The 21,447-nt window shown below is 31.9% G+C and overlaps 1 protein-coding gene across 3 annotated transcripts in view; it reads right to left on the reverse strand.

Moving 5' to 3' along the window:
* Nucleotides 1-1,054: 1,054 nt before the first annotated feature.
* LOC141461157 (protein yellow-like) overlaps nucleotides 1,055-21,447 on the reverse strand; it is a 32,261-nt gene continuing 11,868 nt past the window's right edge. Inside the window, exons 2-5 of one of the 3 annotated variants that reach the window (XM_074141925.1) lie at nucleotides 18,726-18,924; nucleotides 13,137-13,331; nucleotides 8,818-9,003; nucleotides 1,055-2,190 (exon numbers count right to left, since the gene is read on the reverse strand). In XM_074141925.1, the coding sequence (XP_073998026.1) occupies nucleotides 1,373-2,190; nucleotides 8,818-9,003; nucleotides 13,137-13,331; nucleotides 18,726-18,756 (1,230 nt within the window). In that variant the 5' untranslated portion in view covers nucleotides 18,757-18,924 and the 3' untranslated portion in view covers nucleotides 1,055-1,372. Of the gene's footprint in view, nucleotides 2,191-3,372; nucleotides 8,788-8,817; nucleotides 9,004-13,136; nucleotides 13,332-18,725; nucleotides 18,925-21,447 lie in introns of those variants that run through there. The other 2 variants (XM_074141924.1, XM_074141922.1) reach the window with 2 other exon arrangements.

Consider the following 21,447-nt stretch of genomic DNA (forward strand, 5'->3'; position numbering starts at 1 on the left):
TAATTTGGTTCACTCTAAGTTTGTAATACCTCAAAATGGCAGGAAAAAATTAAATGTAAAATACAAACTTAAATGTTACCTATGTACGATAGGGGAAACGCATTTCAGTGGCAAGTTTGGCATTTTAATTATCCAGGAACCCCAAAAATAAAATTTTCTGGAAAAAAGCATTACTTAAATAAATTTTAAAACCAGTGTATGAATTTTATATGTTGACTCAAATAATGGCCTTCTTTTTTTAAAAAACAGAATACATCTAAAAGAAAAAAATAATAGGTTTTGGATAATGCAAAAAAAAAATTTCTGAAGCTATTTATTTTTTAATTCTTGAAGTACAAAGGTAGAAAAACTTATGAAAATAGTTTTTTACAATAAATAAAAACATTTAAATACACACATTTGTGCCAATATGTTTGTATATGTACAAATACATTTGTACCAATATGTTATAATTACAGATAACAAGCTGATGCTCAATTTTTTTTTATTTTAATCAACATCTTGCTTATTCGTCCATTTTGAGTATGTTAAAAATGTACACTGCTTGCCTTGATTTGTTTTTAAAATATTTTAATTTCTAGGTCGTAATTATTAAATGAAACTTGTTTAAACACAGTTTTTTTAACAGTAATTCAAATTGTGCTATATACAACTATATTCTATTTTATATACTTACATATATTCCATAGTGAAGTATTCTAAAGTGATGAGCTTTGAATTTCCTGGACACAATTATATGCTGAAGTAACTGATGCTAGCAAAACTATTTCTACTCATTTTTTAACATGAAAGAAACCAGATAACATCTAGATTGACTATGTACTTTGTCCATTTCAGTGGAAAAACGAAGTGGAGTCTTTTACATCCTAAACTCTCTTGACTTTTTAGGATTAACTTTTCGACTTAATGGAGCAATATTCTAATCGAAAGTTAATCAATCAATTGTGAAATAAAGTGAAGAAATATTTGTCTTCAAAATACATTTTGCTAACTAAGGTGTTGAATAAATGTTTTATTATGAACAATTCCGAACTGTTCTATAGATCTGTATCTGCATTTTTACCAGTTCTTTTGCTCTGAACTACAATTTTCTGAACACACAGCATTTTTCTGTTTTAAGCTCCTTTAATTGGAAATATATGTATGTTTTTATCTTTGGAAAAAAATTACAACTTTTTTCATTATAAACATCGAACACTTAAATATCTCTAATTTAAACATTGTCTAAACAAATATCAAGAGCACATTTTATTTTTGGTAATTTTAAGGAAGTTTGTAACGGATCAAAACTTTTTGTTACTAATCGCTTTTAATAATCATAAGCGTATGTTTCATTATTTTGTGGCTTTTAATTTATTACTGATCAAACATATTAGTGAGAGTGAAGATCGTTATTTGAAACATATTTACTATTATGTTGGCATACTGTACCTGATACAGCTTCATCTAACGAAAAAAATATAATTCTAAAATTGACGTCGTAAAAATCAAGTTTAGAAATCAAATGAACTGGCATACGATCCGATATAACCCAAACTATACCATTGACCACACGTATATCGCTCGGAAATATTAGACCAACATCATCTTTGGCAATAATATCATGGTACCTTGCATCGTATGGATTATTCCAGTTCCAACATCCTATTGCATTATTGTCAATGAGATTGAATAAGAGGATTCCATCTTCAGTCATTACTTCGGCTGTTGAATGTCCAAGACGCTCATTAAGTGGAATAAATTTATGATAAAATTTTTCATCAGGTTTTGCTTTTAGTACATTAGTTGGTACAACAAATTCTCTGTAACTTGCTAAAGGATGGAAGAAAAGCAAACGATCACCAAATGATCTAGGTGATAACGCAAGACCGAAAATTCCTTCAGCTTCCCATTGGAAATTTAGTCCGGCCACGTTGAAATCACCTTTTAATGGATCAGGATGAAAGAAACCATGTTCAAATCGCCAAGAATCATTTTCCTTTAAGTCGTAAACAAGCAAACCATAGCCTAATTCATCAGAGGCGTATACAAAAGTATCTTCGCACGTATCACCAACTTCTACAGCAATATTTGCTATAAAAGTGTTTCCATTGATATCATCATCTTTGAACTGATACCTCAAAATTTGACGATCATTTTTCAAATTAAATGCATGAAGTGCATATGGACAAACTTGTTGAGTAGTATTTCCTGTAAAATAAAATATTGAATATGAGTTGAGCAGCTAAATTTAATAATAATATTTGGGTAGGACTAGCATGAATTGTTCACAAACAATGTGATTACTTCAATGTTTGCTGTTTGTATAAGATAATACTTTAATTACCTACAAATTTAATTACAAAACGAATATTAATACTGGTTTCAAATTTTTTAGGACTTAAATTAAGAGATTTCTTCATGGCAATGCCAGAGGAGCATTTGGAAAAACCTACATTGCTTCTTCTCGTTTTTGGTTATGAACATAGAATACCAAAAAAAATTTTTTCATTATACTTTTTCTGGAGTAAAACAACTTGTCTTAACAAAAAAAAAAAGTTTTTGGAGCATGTGATGATGAGCAAACCTGCGCTTAATTGAAAGATGAATCTACTCCGAAAAATTGCTGTTAAAGCAGTGTCTTCGAAAGAAACTAATTTTTGAAAAAAAAAAATGAAGTTAAACTGGTGGCTTAAATTTTGGTAATCCTAAACCCAAAAGTGGTTGAGATCAAGGGTAAAATATTTCCGAAAAATCTCTAAAATAGCTGCTCGAAAACCAGCTGGTAGAAGTAATCTGCAAAAATGGCTATCTGAATGCTGAAAAAGTTAGAAAAAATATGGATTACTTTTACAAAAAATTTGAAAGATCAAAGTTTGAACCAGCAGAATGTTATTGAACTGTTTGCAACGGACATAATGAATTTTAAAAAATATATTAAAAAAGACAAAATTATAAATATTTGTCTTTGAACATTGTGTAATTTATATTGGGTGCTTCAACCTAGGCTAAGTAATTGTATTAAACCAATTGCAAGTCAATTAAATTTTTCAAGTCACATTAAGGAATAAACAGTAAGTATAAATGAGCTGAGCAACAGGAGGTAATAATAGAATGAGGTGTACAATTTGATTTTTTAAGTTTAGATATTATGTGTGCCACATTCGAGCATATAAAAAGAGCTTATTGAAACGTAAGGTTTCAACGTTTAACGTTTTAAAATATGGAGTAAACTATAGGGAGTTTCACTTATAGGGTTAGTACCCAAAAACAAAAAAATAGTTGTTTAGGATGATTAAATTCAACTTAGTATATTGTAACAAAAATGTTTTAAAAATTTAAAAAAAAAACCTATTTACATTAATTTACAAAACAACACTACAAAATGCATACCACAGTATTTAATCTTCCTTGTTAATCCATCGATCAACAACGATTTTTGGAATATCTAGATAAGTTATTCCTGATGTGGTTGTTGCCACAACCAAAACTTTTCCCCAAACGGCCATCTTCTTAATTTCTCCATTAACTTCCATCGGGTTATTAAGTAAGTCGATGGTTTTTTCATCATACATGAATATTTTGTGATCTTGAGATGCTGCAAATAATATTCCTTTTTGTACGATCATACAACTGACTGAATGTAATTTCGTGATGGCATTTAATGAACTACCGGGTAATCCTATAGCCAACATTTTATCCTTAAATCCAGCACAAATTCTAGGTGAAGATATTAAATGGCCAAGAAATACTATACATCTAGCATTTGAAAGTTCGGTGAATACTTGAAGCAAAGATCCAGTTGTTCCATCACGAATACTTACTACTGAATCTTCAGCTGCTATAAACATCAGTACAGAACCTTTCTCTTCTATAACTTGTATTGTATTTACAGTTTTCAAACAAACACAAAACGGGTGTGAAATCTGTTTCATCTTTTTAACATTCAATCGAAAAATTAAACCTCTTTTAGTCCCTAAATAAAGAATATCTTTAAAAAGGCATGAAGTGAATATCTCTTGATCAACAATCACCATTTTTGTTGTATGATGAACTAAATCGTACAATTTCATAGTTCTATCTAAAGATGTAGTTATAACAATGTCCTGGTACACATGGATACTCGTTACAGCTTCTTTATGAGGTTTTACATTATCTAAAAGTGCCCCGCTTTCTAAATTAAAAATCCTTAGGGTCCCATTTTTATAACCTGCAATAATGGCTTTGTCGTAGATACAGAAACTTGAAAGTTCTGTACCTTGAAGAGCACCATAACTAATACAAACTTGATCATCATTAATGGCATCGGTGATCCGTTCAATAGTACTTGATTTAGATGATGCATCACTTCGGCAAGGCAGTCTTAGAAAACTATCTTGCACCAAAATTCCATTGTTATTTCCAGCGTTGGAAAGAGGTTGTGCTGATGAAAGTTGATTAACTTGTGATTCACTTCTTGTCTCTTCTTCCGTAAACATTTTGGCCTGTAATTCATTAAAGGAACGATTTGTTTGCACAATTTCACTTTTCACTTTTTCAATACTCATCTCAAATGTAACCTTATCTATTGTATTAAATTGTTCTTTACTTGACGTTGGCTGTGCTACGTGATCTATAATAACTGTTTGATATATATTATCATAAATATCCAACTTGTGCTTCATCAAGGCCTGAATGAGTAAGTCAATATCTGTAAGTGACTGTAAAAATTTGAATGGTGTTGCTACTTTAAGTTTCTTTGTGTTTTGGTTATGCGGATGTTCCTGATCATCTTGATTCTGTGCATAAGACAATCCCACGTTTACTAAATCTGATAAAATCTTATAGATAAATGATTTTTGCTCAGGACATGAATCAGTTATACTCAGCAGAGTTGATACTAGTGCACGAAAAAACCTGTCCGTCACATTGGATTCATCAGCGCCAGGATCGCTGCATACTTGTTGAATTAATTCCATTATAGTAGTTTTTTTCTCTTCCTTATCCGGCCCTAACAATTGCCCTTCACTTTGATTGATCTCGTTTGTATTATCTTTCTCTGAAGAAAAAATATTTACAGATTTATCAGGTGAAGACACTGAATGTGATACTTGATTGCTAAAAGAATTGTAGGAAGAAACACTGCAAGATGAAAAACGGTGTGTAAGATGATCTTTATGCTCAGGATATTGGCTGACTGATGTAGCCTGATTATGCAAAGAATCATTAACATTTTCTTGTGGAACGTCAATTCCTTTTTCAAATTCTCTCACAAAAATGGGAGGAGCGCATCTTTCACTTCTAAATGATTCTTGAACAGTATCAGAACAGTTTGAGTTTTGTGGATACCGGGTTCTTTCATAAGTTGGACCACAGAATTTCTTATAATAATTATATTTACCTCGTGTTCTATGTCCCGAACGAGGCTGTTGCCTTCTGTGGTAATTGCCATCAGTTGTTTTTGAACGGTCTGCATTTCTCAAAGAGCGATTCATTCCATAACAATAATCACGCCTGCAACCTAAAACTACCTTCTCTTCACCAATCCACATCCATACTATCCAAACTGTAACCTTCCCCTTTGAATACATATATCGTCCACTTAAATCATTTCACGATCGATTCACTTTGATAATAAATTTTAATTGACTACTTTTTCAACAGTTTAATCATTAACACAATTTATTTTAAAAACATTGAAGATATCTTTGAAGGAATCACTTATTAAAGTTTTTGAACTTCATTTTTTTGGCCCCTCACCCTGTTTTTGTAATTGGTTTTGGATAAAATTATGAAATGATCTTGTTAAACTATATTAAAAGTTTAGTGTAACATAACACCTTTTCTTTTTATTGTATTTCATTTTAACTTATTCTTTATAGTTTCTTTGTCATTCATATTTCATTTAAGATACATACACTGGGCCAAAAAAGTCTGTGAACACTAACCTAAATTTTATTACTTTTATTATTATCTTATTAGAAACTTCTTTTATTTTCAAATGAAATATACTATTCGATAGAGAGAAACCAGAGTTTTTCATTTTATATTCAATCTTTTATTTTTGTTCAGCAGGAATATCACAATTAAATGTTTAACAAAACAACACCCCAAACGAATGCAAAAAAAGTCTGTGAACACTTTGCAGAAATAAATCATTGTTACACATTGTACGTGAATTATAAATTTTAAAAACTTGTAGGACCTCCTATGTTCCTAATCACTTCCAACAAACGAGCTTTCATCGATCCTAATAATTTTGTGGTCGTCAATGTTGGAATTTTATCCCACTCTTCGAAAATAGCGTTTTTTAGTTGTTCACGGTTTCTTATTCCTCGTTTATTTATTTCGCGGCTGATTTCATCCCACAAATGTTCTATTGGGTTAAGGTCTGGCATTTGTGGAGGGGTGTTTAGGCGCCAGAGTGTATTATTTAAAAGCCATTCCCGAGTTTTTGGTGCGGTATGTTTCGGGTCATTGTCTTGTTGGAAGACAAACGTTCCCTTCAACCCTAATTTTTTTGAATTTTCTTTTAAATTGCGTCTTAATATATCCACATACACATATTGGTCCATCATACCATTAATTAGATCTAACTTGCCCACTCCTTTAGCACTCATGCACCCCACACCAGAATGTTGCCTCCCCCATGCTTAAAAGTAGGCTTCATATTTTTCATTTTCATAGCTTCATTTCTTTTTTGCCACACTTTTTGTCGTCAATCAGACCCACATACATTGAATTTCGACTCATCTGAAAAGATTACGGTTTCCCAGAAACTAGAAGGCTTAGAAACATATTCTTTCGCGAAATCCATTCGGCGGTTACTATTTATTTTATTGATTAAAGGTTTTTTCCTCGGGACTCGACCGCAATAATCGTATTCATGTAATTTATTTCTAATTGTATGTGGTGTTACGCTTACACATAACCACTTGATAATTCTTGACTGATTTTTTGAGCGCTTGTCCTGGGTTCTTCTCGAACAGACTTCAGAATTTGCCGTTTATGAAAGGAATTAAGTTTTGGTGGCCGTCCACTGCGTGGCCTACTAATCACATTTCCGTACTTTTTAATTATATTATGCACCGTTGAAGGGTTTTTTTGAACTATCTTCCCTATTTCTCGAATACTTTTTCTTTCATTTCGCAACGTCACAATAAGTTCTCGAATTGGTCTGGGAACTTCCATATTAGTGGTTAAATATGTACTAATTAGATTATTTATTCACAAAACTGACTGTAGTGGTTTCTACAATACAATAGAGAACTTTGAAACTTTATTCAATCGTTTTTCTGTTTGTTATCTTAATGTTTTTACATATTTATACAGCTGTTCACAGACTTTTTTTGCATTCGTTTGGGGTGTTGTTTTGTTAAACATTTAATTGTGATATTCCTGCTGAACAAAAATAAAAGATTGAATATAAAATGAAAAACTCTGGTTTCTCTCTATCGAATAGTATATTTCATTTGAAAATAAAAGAAGTTTCTAATAAGATAATAATAAAAGTAATAAAATTTAGGTTAGTGTTCACAGACTTTTTTGGCCCAGTGTATGTATGTATTAATTTTTTAATTTTGGTATATTCATTTTTAATGCCAAGTTTTGACCTAAGGACTAGTAATCTTTAGGGCTCTGGAACATATTCTACAGAAACAGATTACAATACACATTAATTTGATAATATAAAAAATAGTTTACACCCATTATTTATCTGGCGCTTATTAAGAATATTGTAATCTGTTTCCATAAAATATATTCCACAATCCGGATCTAGTCTTTAGGTCAGTTGAATGTTAAGCAATAAAAGAAATCAAAATTATGACTGAAACTAGCAACAATATTATAAGTTAGAGGTTACTCAAGTATGATCAAAACCACGGTAATAAGTTTTCTGTCAAACAATAGTAAATAGTTAGTACCTTTCATATTTTTTATTAATATTTTGCGAGAAAATGCATCAAATGCTTTACATCAAAAATGTATATAAACAGGAATTGACAAAGAGACATGATGATGCTTTTTAGATTTTGTTTTTTATATTTTAATTTTTTCGAGCATCGATATCTATGGTCATTAGCGCCTCTCAGCTGATCCAAACTGATGGATTGTTCTATGACGTTTCTCCGGTTTGGCATCCAGTACAATATCTTGCCTAGCAAGGTATGGTGGAGGGTCAAGAAATTAAGTAGATTTCAAATTTCATCTCATTCAAAATAATTAATATTCTAAGTTGATTGATATGAACAGAACGATCGTTTATTTACAAACCCTTATTGAAATGGAGAGATTATAAAGTCTACTCACCATTAGACTCAAACATTTTAGGAATAACAAGTAATATAGCAATAGGGCGATAATTGCTAATATTGCATTTGCCTCCGAATTTATAGATAGGAATGTGTACTCATTCCTATTGATATTTCCTTTATTTATAGTAATATACTATTAAACTTTATTTTCTAAACAATTTCAAATATAACTTCCATAAACATTGGTGAATACGAAATATTATTATTATCACAATTTCACCTCTATTTTTCTCTTTAAGTTCCAATAAATACACTTAAGATTTCTTGATTGTATTTCTCTTGTTTCCAAAGTTCAGTTACTTCTATTTTACTTATTAATTTCTTGATTAACAATTTACTTACAATCAAAAAATGTATGAAAGCCATATTTACTAATTCTGAGAGAAAGTAATTGAAAGAAGGGTATATTAGACCTGATTGGACCACTTGAACATACCTTGTGATTTATAAATAAAAATCTAGAAAAACTTCTAATTTTAAATAGTTACCGCTAATTAAAAAAGAAATTAAGCACCTCAAAAATAAAAACAATGATAATATTTACCTATACCAACAGTTCCTGAATCTAGCACCCATAATCTATCACATTCATCAACTCTGACTCGGTAAGTTGTTGTGAGGCCATAACAATTACCCTCTTTATTTGTACTCCAGTTAGGATATGGTACTAGTTTAGGTGAAGCGTCATATGCATTGTCCAAGGGAACGTAATTCAAAGTTGATGGTACACCTAATGAACAAAAAGAAATTTCCATCTTAATTGCGAAATGTTTAAAGTTTTAAGAAAAAATAAAGAAAATCTCAAAGATTAAAGAAGAATATAGAAGAGGAAAAGTTCTTTTTATCAATCTGAGGGTTTCTATGGAATCACTCACTGAATAATTAGATTTTCTTTCTCTATTCTAAACCACTGAAAGAACACAATTGAAGTATAACCTTAATGCTAATTGATGATTCCTTTATTCACATCAAGTAAATTTATTAAAACTTATATTAGAAAAAACTTTTATTTTCTGAAGAATTTCCCAAAATGTTTTTTAGTTCTATGAGGAACTGAAATAGATAATATTCTTGATTGATAATCTGCGTGTGGCAATTTCAATAATTTAATAGGTTTACAAGGCCATTAAAGGAACCAGCTCCAGTGTGCTATCTGAGAGGTTAGTGAGGCTTTACGGGTAAATCTTGAGTCAACTGCTCTAGCAAGAACTCTTTCATTTGTCGAAGAACTGACACTCTAAAGGCATTGATGCAGCTATTTCCTAGATATGCAACTTGGAAAAGGAAATGTAGCCTATTCCTTTCTCAAAAAGTCGCTAAGAAAAAAATGGATACTTATCAATATATCTGTGAAAAATCCATTAAATACTTCCGCCAAAAAGTGGTAATATGTTGTGAGAAACGAAATCCTGGACCCAGAAGGCAATATTGAGGGCTTTTCTGGGTGTAGCATGGGATCATTTATTTAAAAAAGTCGATTTTATGCGTTTTCTAAAATTTTGAAAGAGTAATTAATGATGATTTCTTTCCTGATTGAAATTTACATAAACTCTAACCTTCAAGGTTACAGAGGTTGTACAATTTAAACTTTTTAGACCGAATGTATGGTTTCTATAAGATGCAATTTTGACAGGATTTTTGTATAAATAGATATTGCCTCACATTTTATGTAGAATATGAATATGTATTTATCACATATTTACGTGCAGAGGTGGATTTTAAGTGAGGCGCTGCCTTCATTTTCAATGAGGGCTGTTAAGAAAAATATTGTTGTTATGTTGGCCGTTGTTGGCGGTTTTTTCTTCTGTATGCAGTTTTTGCTGTGTGTGTTCTTCTGGTTATCTTTTGATACACGTGTTCTGTATAAAAACTGTTCTTATTAAAACCCATTAAATAAATAACAAGGGCATCAACAATTTATTGGTTAATTTAAATAATAAATAAATTTCTAATAAAAAAAAGAGTAAAAGGCCAAAATCTGATTGCAAATTCGTCATGAAAATAATTAGAAAGCTCTCGTACTTATCATGAAGATCGTTAACAATTAACCATTCCCTGCAATATTTGTTCATCTGGATTCATTCATGTTCAACTGGTTTTTCACTTTCTCTAACTAAGATTAAGATTAGAAAACGTGACGGGACCTACGCCCCACGGCACCGCAGCCACTAGAGGCTTATTGTGCCTTCCCCTTTTGAGTCTAATAGTTGAAACCTCCCCTTCTAAAATGGTTGAGGACTTTCCCTACTAGTTCTTTTTGCGCTACAATCTCCTTTCGTCTCAACATTCCAAAGGTTTCTTAACACAACCGCTCGATTGCAACATAACCGGTGAGAGGCCGTCTCCTACTCTTCCTGACACATTCTGCACAACGGTTCCGAGCTAAGAAGCCCCCACTTTGTGCAGATTCTCTAACCAGGTAAGGAATGATTTACAATATTCGCCAATTTTTCGATTTCAAAAACTTTAGACCCATGGTGGTCTACAACTTTTTATTTGAAACCTTTTTTTCCAGAAAAATTCAACTAAGGTCAATGTGGGTTGATGAAATTTACTATTTTATTTCCTATTATTAAGGACTGCTTAAGAATGATACATAAATTAAGAATTTGTTGCAAATTCTACAAACTGAAAGTAACATTGCATTTATTGGATTATTCACTTTTTTAAGAAATTATGAAAAATGCTCAATCTATTTTCTCTATAACATATTTTTATCCTCATTGCCCTAGGATAGGTTTGAAACTTTTATTTGAATAAATTTAAAATAAAATTCGATAAAGGGGGCCATTTGCCTTCCTAAAATACCTTTTAAGTAAGTGAGTGTTTTACAATATTAAGGAATTTATAAATACTTGCTGAAATTCCAAGTAACAATAAAATCCCAAAACTGCAAATACCACTGTACGAGGGTCGTTTGAAAAGTCCGTGCAAAGTCAGAGAGATAGCACTACTGGCGCGTATCGAGGTTATGTTTAGTTAGTAGCATCTCTTGGAAGAACACACACCAAGTTTCAGCCAAATCGGTCTATTTCTTTGTGTTTGGCATTCGTTTGAATCGAGGAAGTCGAGTGATTTTCAAAAAATGGACGAAAAAGAATTTCGTGTGTTGATTAAACACTACTTTATGAAAGGCAAAACGCCTCAGGAGACTAAAGAGAAGCTTGATAAACATTATGGTGACTCTGCACCTTCGATTAGAACAGTTTATAAGTGGTTTCAAAATTTTCGGAGTGGCCATATGGGCACAAGTGACGCTGAACGTTCTGGACGCCCTGTTGAGGTTACTACTCCAGAAATCATTGATAAAATCCATGATATGGTGATGGATGACAGAAGAGTGAAGGTGCGTGAGATTGCTAGTGCTGTGGGCATCTCGAATGAACGTGTACATAATATTTTGCATCAACATTTGGACATGACAAAGCTATCCGCAAGATGGGTGCCGCGATTGCTCACGCTTGACCAAAAACGAAATCGTGTGAAGTGTTGCAAGGACGGTTTGCAGCTGTTCCAGAAGAATCCGCAGGACTTTAGGCGTCGTTTCGTCACTGTGGATGAAACATGGATACATCACTACACTCCTGAGACCAAAGAACAATCTAAACAATGGGTTACCAAGGGGGAATCTGCGCCAAAAAAGACGAAGACCGTTCCTTCGGCCGGAATGATTATGGCGACTGTCTTTTGGGATTCGCAAGGAATAATCCTCATCGACTATCTGGAAAAGGGTAAAACTATTACAGGTGCATATTATTCATCGTTATTGGACCGTTTGAAAACCGAGCTGCAAGAAAAACGCCCACGATTGGCCCACAAAAAAGTCCTTTTCCAACACGACAACGCACCAGCTCACATCAGCAGTTGTGGTCGCAAAATTAATGGAAATAGGGTTCCAACTCGTTTCACATCCCCCCTATTCTCCAGACTTGGCTCCCTCGGACTACTATTTGTTCCCCAATATGAAGAAATGGCTGGCGGGAAAAAGATTTTATTCAAACGAGGAGGTGATTGCAGATACGAATGGCTATTTTTCAGACTTGGACAAATCCTACTATTCGGAAGGGATCAACAAACTAGGGCAGCGTTGGACGAAGTGTATAATCCTAAAAGGAGACTATGTTGAAAAATAAAAAAGGTTTACCCCAAAAAATTAAGTAGTTTTTATTTTTGCACGGACTTTTCAAACGACCCTCGTATATATTTTACATGCGCACAATAAACAAAAAGCTTTTTTTTTTTTTTTCTTTTTTTTGAATAATTTTTCTAACAAATTTTGTTTTAAGGATTTTGAAGAGTAAGGTAAAATGTAACTAAAAGTCAGAACTTCGAGATTGTAAAAAAAAAAGTCGAGTGAATCTTCACACCAGATTTCTTTTTGGTAACAATAGTTTTCTGGGATAGAAAGGCCCATTTATTTTTTCTGCATACTGGGCCTGAACCAACTTAAATCTGCCTCCGCATATACATATGCCCATATGTATTTTAATAATTTCAAATTAAGTTCTTCAAATTAAGTACTTACCGTAGTTTCGGTTTTTGAAGACAAAGTTTAGCTAACTAATCTTTTACCAAAGCCATGTCCAATTAAAATAATGATGCATGGTGAAAAGTGATGTAAAATGATTTGAGTAATCTTCTTTGTTTTAGCCATGCTTATGATCATTTTTCGAGAGCATGAATATAAATATTAGTCCAATAAAACGCAACGGAACAACATTATAAAGTAATTTTACATACATATATGTTATAGAGCTAGTATTCACTTTTTTTAAAAAATATAAATATGAAAGATCTTAAACTCCTTCTTGTTTAATTTATATAACTTATGAGTGCATTTTAATTTATTTTATTTCACTTTACCTTTATTCCATCTGGGGACAGTCACAAATAATTTGTTCTTCCAAATCTCAATTCCTACAGGTAGATTATTTTCAGGTACAAAGTCTCCATTAAATAAAGCTTCCATTCTTGAATGTTCCGAAGGAAACGCATAATCTAATGATCGCCAAGCAAACTTCTGATATAATTGAACACCGCTGGTACAACTAATCAAAGCTGAAACATAGAAAATGCTTTAAATAAGATTTAAATAGAAATATTATTTATTCCTGTATGCGAAATAATTTGAAGAACAAGTTAGTAAAGACTGGCTGTAGTTAGAATACAAAAGACTTATTGAAAACACTACATATTATCCTGATATAAAGTAACCAAGTTAAACAAAAAGCACTTGTCGACTTGGTATTTTACCGTCTTTCTAGAGTTGCTTAATAACTATTGTTGCTCACATAAAAACATAATTCATGAGTAAACTTTTCCATGTTGCTATAAATTCAAAGGAATTTAAGTTAGAAATTAAATTCAGCTAACAAAAATGTTCTGTATTTATAAGAGGTGTGACTTGATAGTAGAAGAGGCGTCTACAACCACCACCATTTAACAGAAAGATCGCAAGTGCTGGGGACAACTCCCCAGCTGGCTGCAATTAGTTTATTAAAAAATTTGTAATGAGTTTTAGTTTTTCAAGTATTATTCAACAATATTCTCTGTAACTCGTTTTTAGTCTATTCATAATTAAAACAATTAAGCATGGTGACAATGTTATAAAACAAAATGAAGAAAAAGGAGAAAAGATTCTAAGTCCTGTTTTTCAAGTGCCACCTCCAGAGATGGTGGTGAGTATTAAGTTTAATACAGTAGCTGCAGAAAACTTTCTTTAGACAACAGTAAAATAACTTTGCTACAGCAGCTGGCATGGCCGATGAAGTATGAAGTGGCCACATTCAAATAGCACTTACTGGTTAGACTAAGATTGTGCAAAAATATTTAACTTATCTGCCAAAAAGTAAGCTCAAAATTATAAAACATTTTTGATAATTATTTCTTGCTCCGAAAGAATATTATTTATGAGAGGCATGTGTTTGGAAAAGAGAAAATGAATATCGAAAAATAAATATGCAGGTTCAGGAAACTGAGTACGAGTATGGGCTATTTTCAAAATGAATTTCTCCGAGACTAGATTAATGTTAGGCATCATTGATAAATCACATTTAAAGCGTCTGTTAAATGAACCTAGTCTTACTTTAAATAGAGTTATCCAACTGTATCGCCAAGCAGAAGATAGATTTTCAGTTTCATAACATTATTTCGCAGTTGTCCCCAACCTATAGTCAAGCAACAGTATTTAAAGCTTAAGAAGCAAATGGTGCTATTATTAGTCGTTAATACTGCGGATATAAGCAAAATACAAACCAGAAAGAATTGCCCTGCCCTGCATTGGGTTCGAGATATAAAAATTATGGATTACACAAACCATTTCTCAAGGAGGAAAAAAGTTTAAAAGCATTTGGCAAACGATGAACAGGCTGAATGAAAATGACTCAAACTCCGAAGAAAACAGTGTTGAGGAATCACTCATAAGAGTATCCTCACCAGTCAACAAGCAATAGCTTATAAAAATAGTTCGAGTATAATTATTCAGGTCTGAATTAAAGTGCCAGCTATATTGTGGCGCTCCCAGTAAGTTTGAAAGATTTTTGCTATATCACAAGGGGAAAATCAATTGATTTTAGGTAGGGAGCCTCACTAAACTCCATTGCTATGGTGGTGAAATTCTAACGCCTTTTGAAATAGAGAAAATGAATTGCCAGATATGAAATAAAAAATGGAATCTATGTTTTCAACTAGTTGGGGTAAAAAGCAGACACCCCTAATGCTGTCATCTGACATAATGAGGTAATTGTATGCAACCCGTCAGTGATATTAGTACCAGCCTGAACAGAGCCTGAGAGAAATATTAGCCTCGTATGGAAGTCGATCTTAATTTGTATATTCGACAATTGAAAGTCTGCCAAGAATTCAGTACTGTCCAACCAAAAAGGCCAATGAAAATACTCTTACCACCTGATCTACCTTGGGCAAAAAAGCCGTAGATAACTTTCAGTTCAAAGACCAAAATTATCAGATAATTGCTGATTATTACTCGAAATGGACGAGAAATAAACAATGGCTTCAAGAAAATTTTTTACATGCAATGGTATATCAAAGCTGGATGTTAGTGATACTACTCAACAGTTAGTTATGAGCTCAGAATTTTCAGACCTTTGCTAAAGGCTGGGATTTCGACCATATGATATCATCGCCTACCACAGTCTAGAAAACAAAAGCGAAGTCTGCAGTGAAGATATCCAAACATACTGGGGAAGGCTTTGATTTCTTGCAGTATCTATTAAAACTGTCCGGTAGGACAGTTGTATAAGGGTTGAACATCAAAAACTGCACGAAAAAGCGTAACGTTCAAAAACTCCCAACTTTGACAATTTTTTTCTCTTTTTCTATAAAAGATAAAATTCCCAAATTTTCTTTAAAATGTAGGGCAAATCCTCCTTTACAACTGTAATTTTTTTGCAACAACATAGATATAATAGATTTCGAGAAAAAAGTTGCTGAAAATGAGCAAAAACGACATTTTCAAAAATGGTTGTTGTTCTTGTTGTTGTTGTTACCTTTTTTGTAAACTGCGTAGCGCCTAAACGCGCGAACCGATTTTCATGAATGAGGTGTCATTCAATTCGGAATTTTATGTAGATGTGCCTTTTGGGGGTCTCGACGCTGTACATCGAATGGGAGAGGAGTTAGCCCCCTTTATGTAAGGCCCCCTCCAAAATTATTATTTCTAATTTCTCTGTAAATCGAGACCCCCAAAAGGCACATCTACATAAAATTCCGAATCGAATGACACCTCATTTATGAAAATCGGTTCACGCGTTTAGGTGCTACGCAGTTTACAAAAAAGGTATTTCTTTCTCTGTAAATCTTGGCCCAATTTTGATAAAATTTGGTAGGATCATAGGGTTATGGCTTCCCTACGTAACATTAAAACGACATTCTGCTCTTACACTTGTTAAGAGGAAGTATAGCAATCGTTTCAAATTATCGAGACGTGAACCGATTTTCATGAATGAAGTGTCATTCGAATCGAAATTTTGTTCAGACTTGTATTTTAAAAGTCTCGACGCTATGCTTCATAAGGAGGGGAGTTTGCCCCACCCAAATAATAGACAAAAAGAAAAATCTATCCAAAAGGTACAAAAATCTCCTTAACAAAAACTTACAGTTTAAAATGTTAAGTATAAGGGTTGATTAAACGCCAAAAGGTACACAAATCAGCAGGTAACCAACATTTCATTCATACTTCATTGATATTATTTAAGTAATTTTACTGCATTAACTTTTTATTAAATTTTTTAGAATTTATTAGATGTCACAGACCCTTATGCTGGCCATTTCATTCATAATCTGTGACATCTAATAAATTCTAAAAATGTGAAGGAAAAGTTAATGCAGTAAAATTACTTAAATTTTTATAACTAATTATGTTGATATTACTCACCTTTTATTATTATATCAAAAAACTTATAATGAATGAAATGGCCAGCATAAGGGTCTGTGACATCTAATAAATTCTAAAAAATTTAATAAAAAGTTAATGCAGTAAAATTACTTAAATAATATCAATGAAGTATGAATGAAATGTTGGTTACCTGCTGATTTGTGTACCTTTTGGCGTTTAATCAACCCTTATACTTAACATTTTAAACTGTAAGTTTTTGTTAAGGAGATTGAAATGGATAAACGCACCAAATTAATTCAGAGATGAATAGTAGTCCAGCATCGAGACTATTTTCTAGATCGCTAATGATAGGATTTCCAGTTTTAGACGATCTCTTAAAGCCAAAGATTGCGGAAGGTATGACTAGGAGAATCAAAAGCAAGAAAAGAAGAGTAACAAAAAAAAAAAGTCATTTCATTTCATTTCTGCCAGCACTAGCCATCGATGATGTAATAAGAGTAAAATTCACTCCAGAGGCCTATAATGGTAGAATTGTGAAACGAATAAGTTCGCGATTTTATCTGATAGAGGTAGCCGGGACCATTTAATGTCGAAATCAGAATTTACGCCAGGTAATCACCCCTCTAAACGATGGTAAGGTAGAAGGTGGCAGGAGCACAACATGCCAGACGAAAAGAACTGGATCTGAGTTTAAAATTAGTCTGGTTTAAAAAAGGGGAGATATTCACATGATTAATTACGGTTGCCAACTGATTATGATTGTTTATGTATAAAATATCATATGATTAGTTTTCATGTATTATTCAACGTTACAAATTATATAACTTGTTTTTTTTAGTAAATTTATTATTAATATGAGTAAACAATCGTAACTTACTATTTAATGTAAACATAAAAAGTAACAAATTTAAGTAGAGCACAAGAGAATTAATTAAACTATTACTTGACTAAATAATTTCTTTTGAATTCTGTAGAATTAAGATAAATTTAACATCGTTATTAGCTAAACGTCATAAAACTTGAAAATTACTATTTTAGATTTTAGATAACTGAACATATCTCTGAAAATTGATTCATAAATAATATTAATTTTTCTTTTATACACAATATTTATGTATTACAGGGTGAATGTTTTATTTTGATTTTAATTTACTATCATTGTTCAATTTGATTTTATTCTGTTTTGTTTATAAACTTTGCACAATCTTAACAATTATTTTTTTCAACCCATACAATTTATTTTTATAGGAAACTAATTACTTTTTGAAAAAGTTGGGGCGTGCTAAAAAGACAAATACAATCTTTAATTAAAGAAAAGTATTACAGAAAAAGGTATTTTTATTATGTAAGAAACGCCTATTAATTACCATTTATAGAAGTTGACCTAAAAATAAAAATTAAAAATTCCTATTCAGGCCTTTTAATCTAAAATTCTCCACCATCAAATTACAGTTGCCCGTTTTTACCTATTTAATTATCTAGGCCAAAGATACTACATAACGTTTTTCTAATATATCAATGTAAAATATGGCCAGCATTACAATACTGGACAACTCTCCACGTCGGATTAGTCGCTGCTGCTCTCTCTGCATGAGCACGGATTTATTGTATAGATTGTAGATATCGAATAAAATATTCCTGGCTGAAGTTGATTATAAGCAGAAATTTTTTCAAATAAGAAAAATAAACAGATATTATAAAACTGAAAACTATACTGACAACTTGTCAACAGCAAGGAATTTAACCAAATTAATTTAATTAACATTAATTAATATTCACCATTCTAAAGTGCTTGCTAATTTTGGAAATAAGAGACTCTTTCGGTAAAATGTTTAATTACTTCACGATATAGAAATGGATTATAATAACAATAATGTTTAATAATGGTCGTATTGCTTCAATTCATTTAAAATTTGTGGCATTTTTTTGTGAATTATAATTTTATTTTTTAATATTGATATTGAAAATTACAAATCTTATTTTTAATTAAACATTATGAGTTCTGTAGTATTTCAGCTGTAAAGTTATAACAGCCCATCTCTCTTGCCTTTCTTAATGTTATTTAGTTCTTAATATTTTAAAATTGTATTTTTTACTTTTATTTACGCAGTCAAATGAAAATCGCATGATCGTGTCACGGGCGAGTCTCTTTAGCCGCCTTGTTTAGTTGATCTGGACATCTAGTTCAACCCTTTACAATCGTCAATCGTTGAACCAAGAAAGTTCCTCTATAACCTTAGCGTAAATATTGAACTCATATAGCCAAGTTTAAGCAGGCGAAATTCTGCAAACGTTCTGCAAGAAATTGCTCAATGTAAGTACTTCTTCTCTTACAGATTTGGAAACAGCATGCTTATCTCACACACTCTGTTCAACTCTACTCAAAGCAAAAAAATAAAAAATCTATATCTTGAACAACCAATGCAAATTGGTTCAGTCATCAGTTTTGAGTTCAGAAGGTGCTAAGTTGGAAATGATTCCTTTCTTTAACATCAAACCAATACCATCTAACACCTTTTAACAATAATTAAAATGTAAGTTTAATATAAATGGTCGATTATAATTTTAAGTTAAATACTTACAAAAAATTTCAATTATAAGAATTATGAGTCGACATCTAGACAATCAAAGGGAATTACAAAAAAGGAATTACTTAAAAAAAAAAAACAAGAATAACTGAAACTAAGTAAAAAAGAAGAGAAAGACAATTTCTCTCGTTTAACATTGAATTCTTTCACATTCCAATGCCGATGTGTACGATGTTCAGAATGTTGACCTTGCGGTAGTAAGGAATGTCTTCTTTTATTGGCTTAATTGAGCAAAACATGTTATCAGACACGTGTTTCGCTTTTTCTCCGAACACGTGCTTCTCTAGTAATTTTATTTACTTCCATTACCCCTGAACAACAAAAGGAATAGGATTTGAAAAGTAATATTTATAAAAAATTAAAACAAGAAGTAAACTATCAATATCAATCGAAACAAAAAAAGAAATAAAGTGAAAAACTAAATTTAAATAATTCTATAATTTTATTGTAGTCCTTGCACGATAATTATAGTGATAGACACTGATTTTCTAAAAATAGTTCAAAGAAAAACAAAAAAGCAAAGCAATATCAATAGGATGAATGGCAGAAACTACTAAAGTTTGTGAGTTCTGAAAATAATTCTAATGACTTGCTTTTGCAGTTTCAGAACTAGCGTAGCCTGTACAGATATCCTCCATGCACGTGCTGGGTTTAACTACAAGTAAACCTAATCTTTGGTAGCTGGAATCAAAAACGAGAATGAGCGATCTGTTTATAATTAACTCTTAACTAAATAGTATAAAATAGAAGGTGGTACTTAAAACAATATTATTTGTCTTTTCATTCTTTATTTCGATTTTTTAATTTAGAAATCAAATCTGCCCGAAATTATTCAGCTAAAAACTCAATTCCAAGTATTTGTTTCCTGACAACCAGTAAACAAACATTTAAATTACTCACAAAACTTTCATAGCAATGAATTTATTTACTTACTTTAAGACTTAATTTGTATTTTTACTTTATTATTTTCTCAAAATAGAATAAAAAGAAATTGAAAATTGTTTTGCCCAGTTTTGAGGGTGATTTGCACTGCTGAAACCACACATAATTACCCTATCACTTAAAAAAAGTAAAAATTATGGAAACAACTTTTTTATTCTCAAGAGCAATTAAAATTAATTATAACAGTCGATAATATTTATTTGACAAAATAAATATCTACAGAATAAATATCTCGCAACACACGTAAGTAAATTATAAAAAGAGAAAGTCTAGTGTGTGCACGCCAGATTTTTCCGCGAGCCAGTTATCTACCAGTAAAATAGTGATCAATGCAAAAAAAAGGCAGTATTTTGACGGGAGAAAGAACTTTTGATCTAAAGAGCATAATATAAGAGAGTTAGTAAATATTTCTTTACCTGCAGACATACAGTTACTCACATATATAATTTAATTTCTGTGATTTAATCCCGTAGGCACGCATGTTTATTGCATCCCAGACCTGTTTCAGACTTTCATTTACCATTAGACTTAGATAAATCAGTTTTGTGTAGAGATTTCGACTTCATTATTGCTTCCGTCTCGCACTACACCTGCTGACTGAGTAATGGGCATAACCTAATCACATTTTTAAACTCTACTACCTATCTAACCTTGCTAGAATCCGGATTCTCCTCGATCCAATGTGAGGGATCTAACCTTCGCATTATTTATAACAGTCAATTCTTCTTCTTCACAAAGTTTTTTTTAGTTTTCCATTCCACCTCGTACGTACACACCATACTTCGAAATAAGTCCAAAGTAAAATGTACGCGGAATCATCTATTACCTCCACAACTGCAGGAGTTCATTTAATGCATTGAGGCCAGGTGAATTGGGCATTACAATGTAAATTTATTCAACTATTTCTCTGGATGGCAACTTTGGCTTTACTAGACAGTCTTTTATTTCTAGCTGCTGAGTTAAGTATTTAACCTCATTCCTTTTATACAACCTGATCTTTCTACCTAGATTCCAAGCCAATTAACAATCTTATAACTTGATAGTTTGAAGAAATGTAGGAAATGTAGCAAGGCAAACTTAGATGAATAAATGTTCAATCTAGAATTTTTCCACATTAAATGATCTCAGAATACATTCTTTTCCATTTTCTTTTTTCATTTAAAAGAATAGTAGATTAGATTATTAGATCCCCTGAGATATTTATTGAAAAATTGAAACTCCAGATTGAGATCATTCAAGCCAATTTTATCCAAGGTATCCTTAGGCCACTTCGTCATTGCAGTGTTAT

The sequence above is a fragment of the Rhodnius prolixus genome, unplaced genomic scaffold (assembly GCF_049639745.1).
Source record: "Rhodnius prolixus isolate KJV_2025 unplaced genomic scaffold, Rpr scaffold_6, whole genome shotgun sequence".
Taxonomy (NCBI): Eukaryota; Metazoa; Arthropoda; class Insecta; order Hemiptera; family Reduviidae; genus Rhodnius; species Rhodnius prolixus.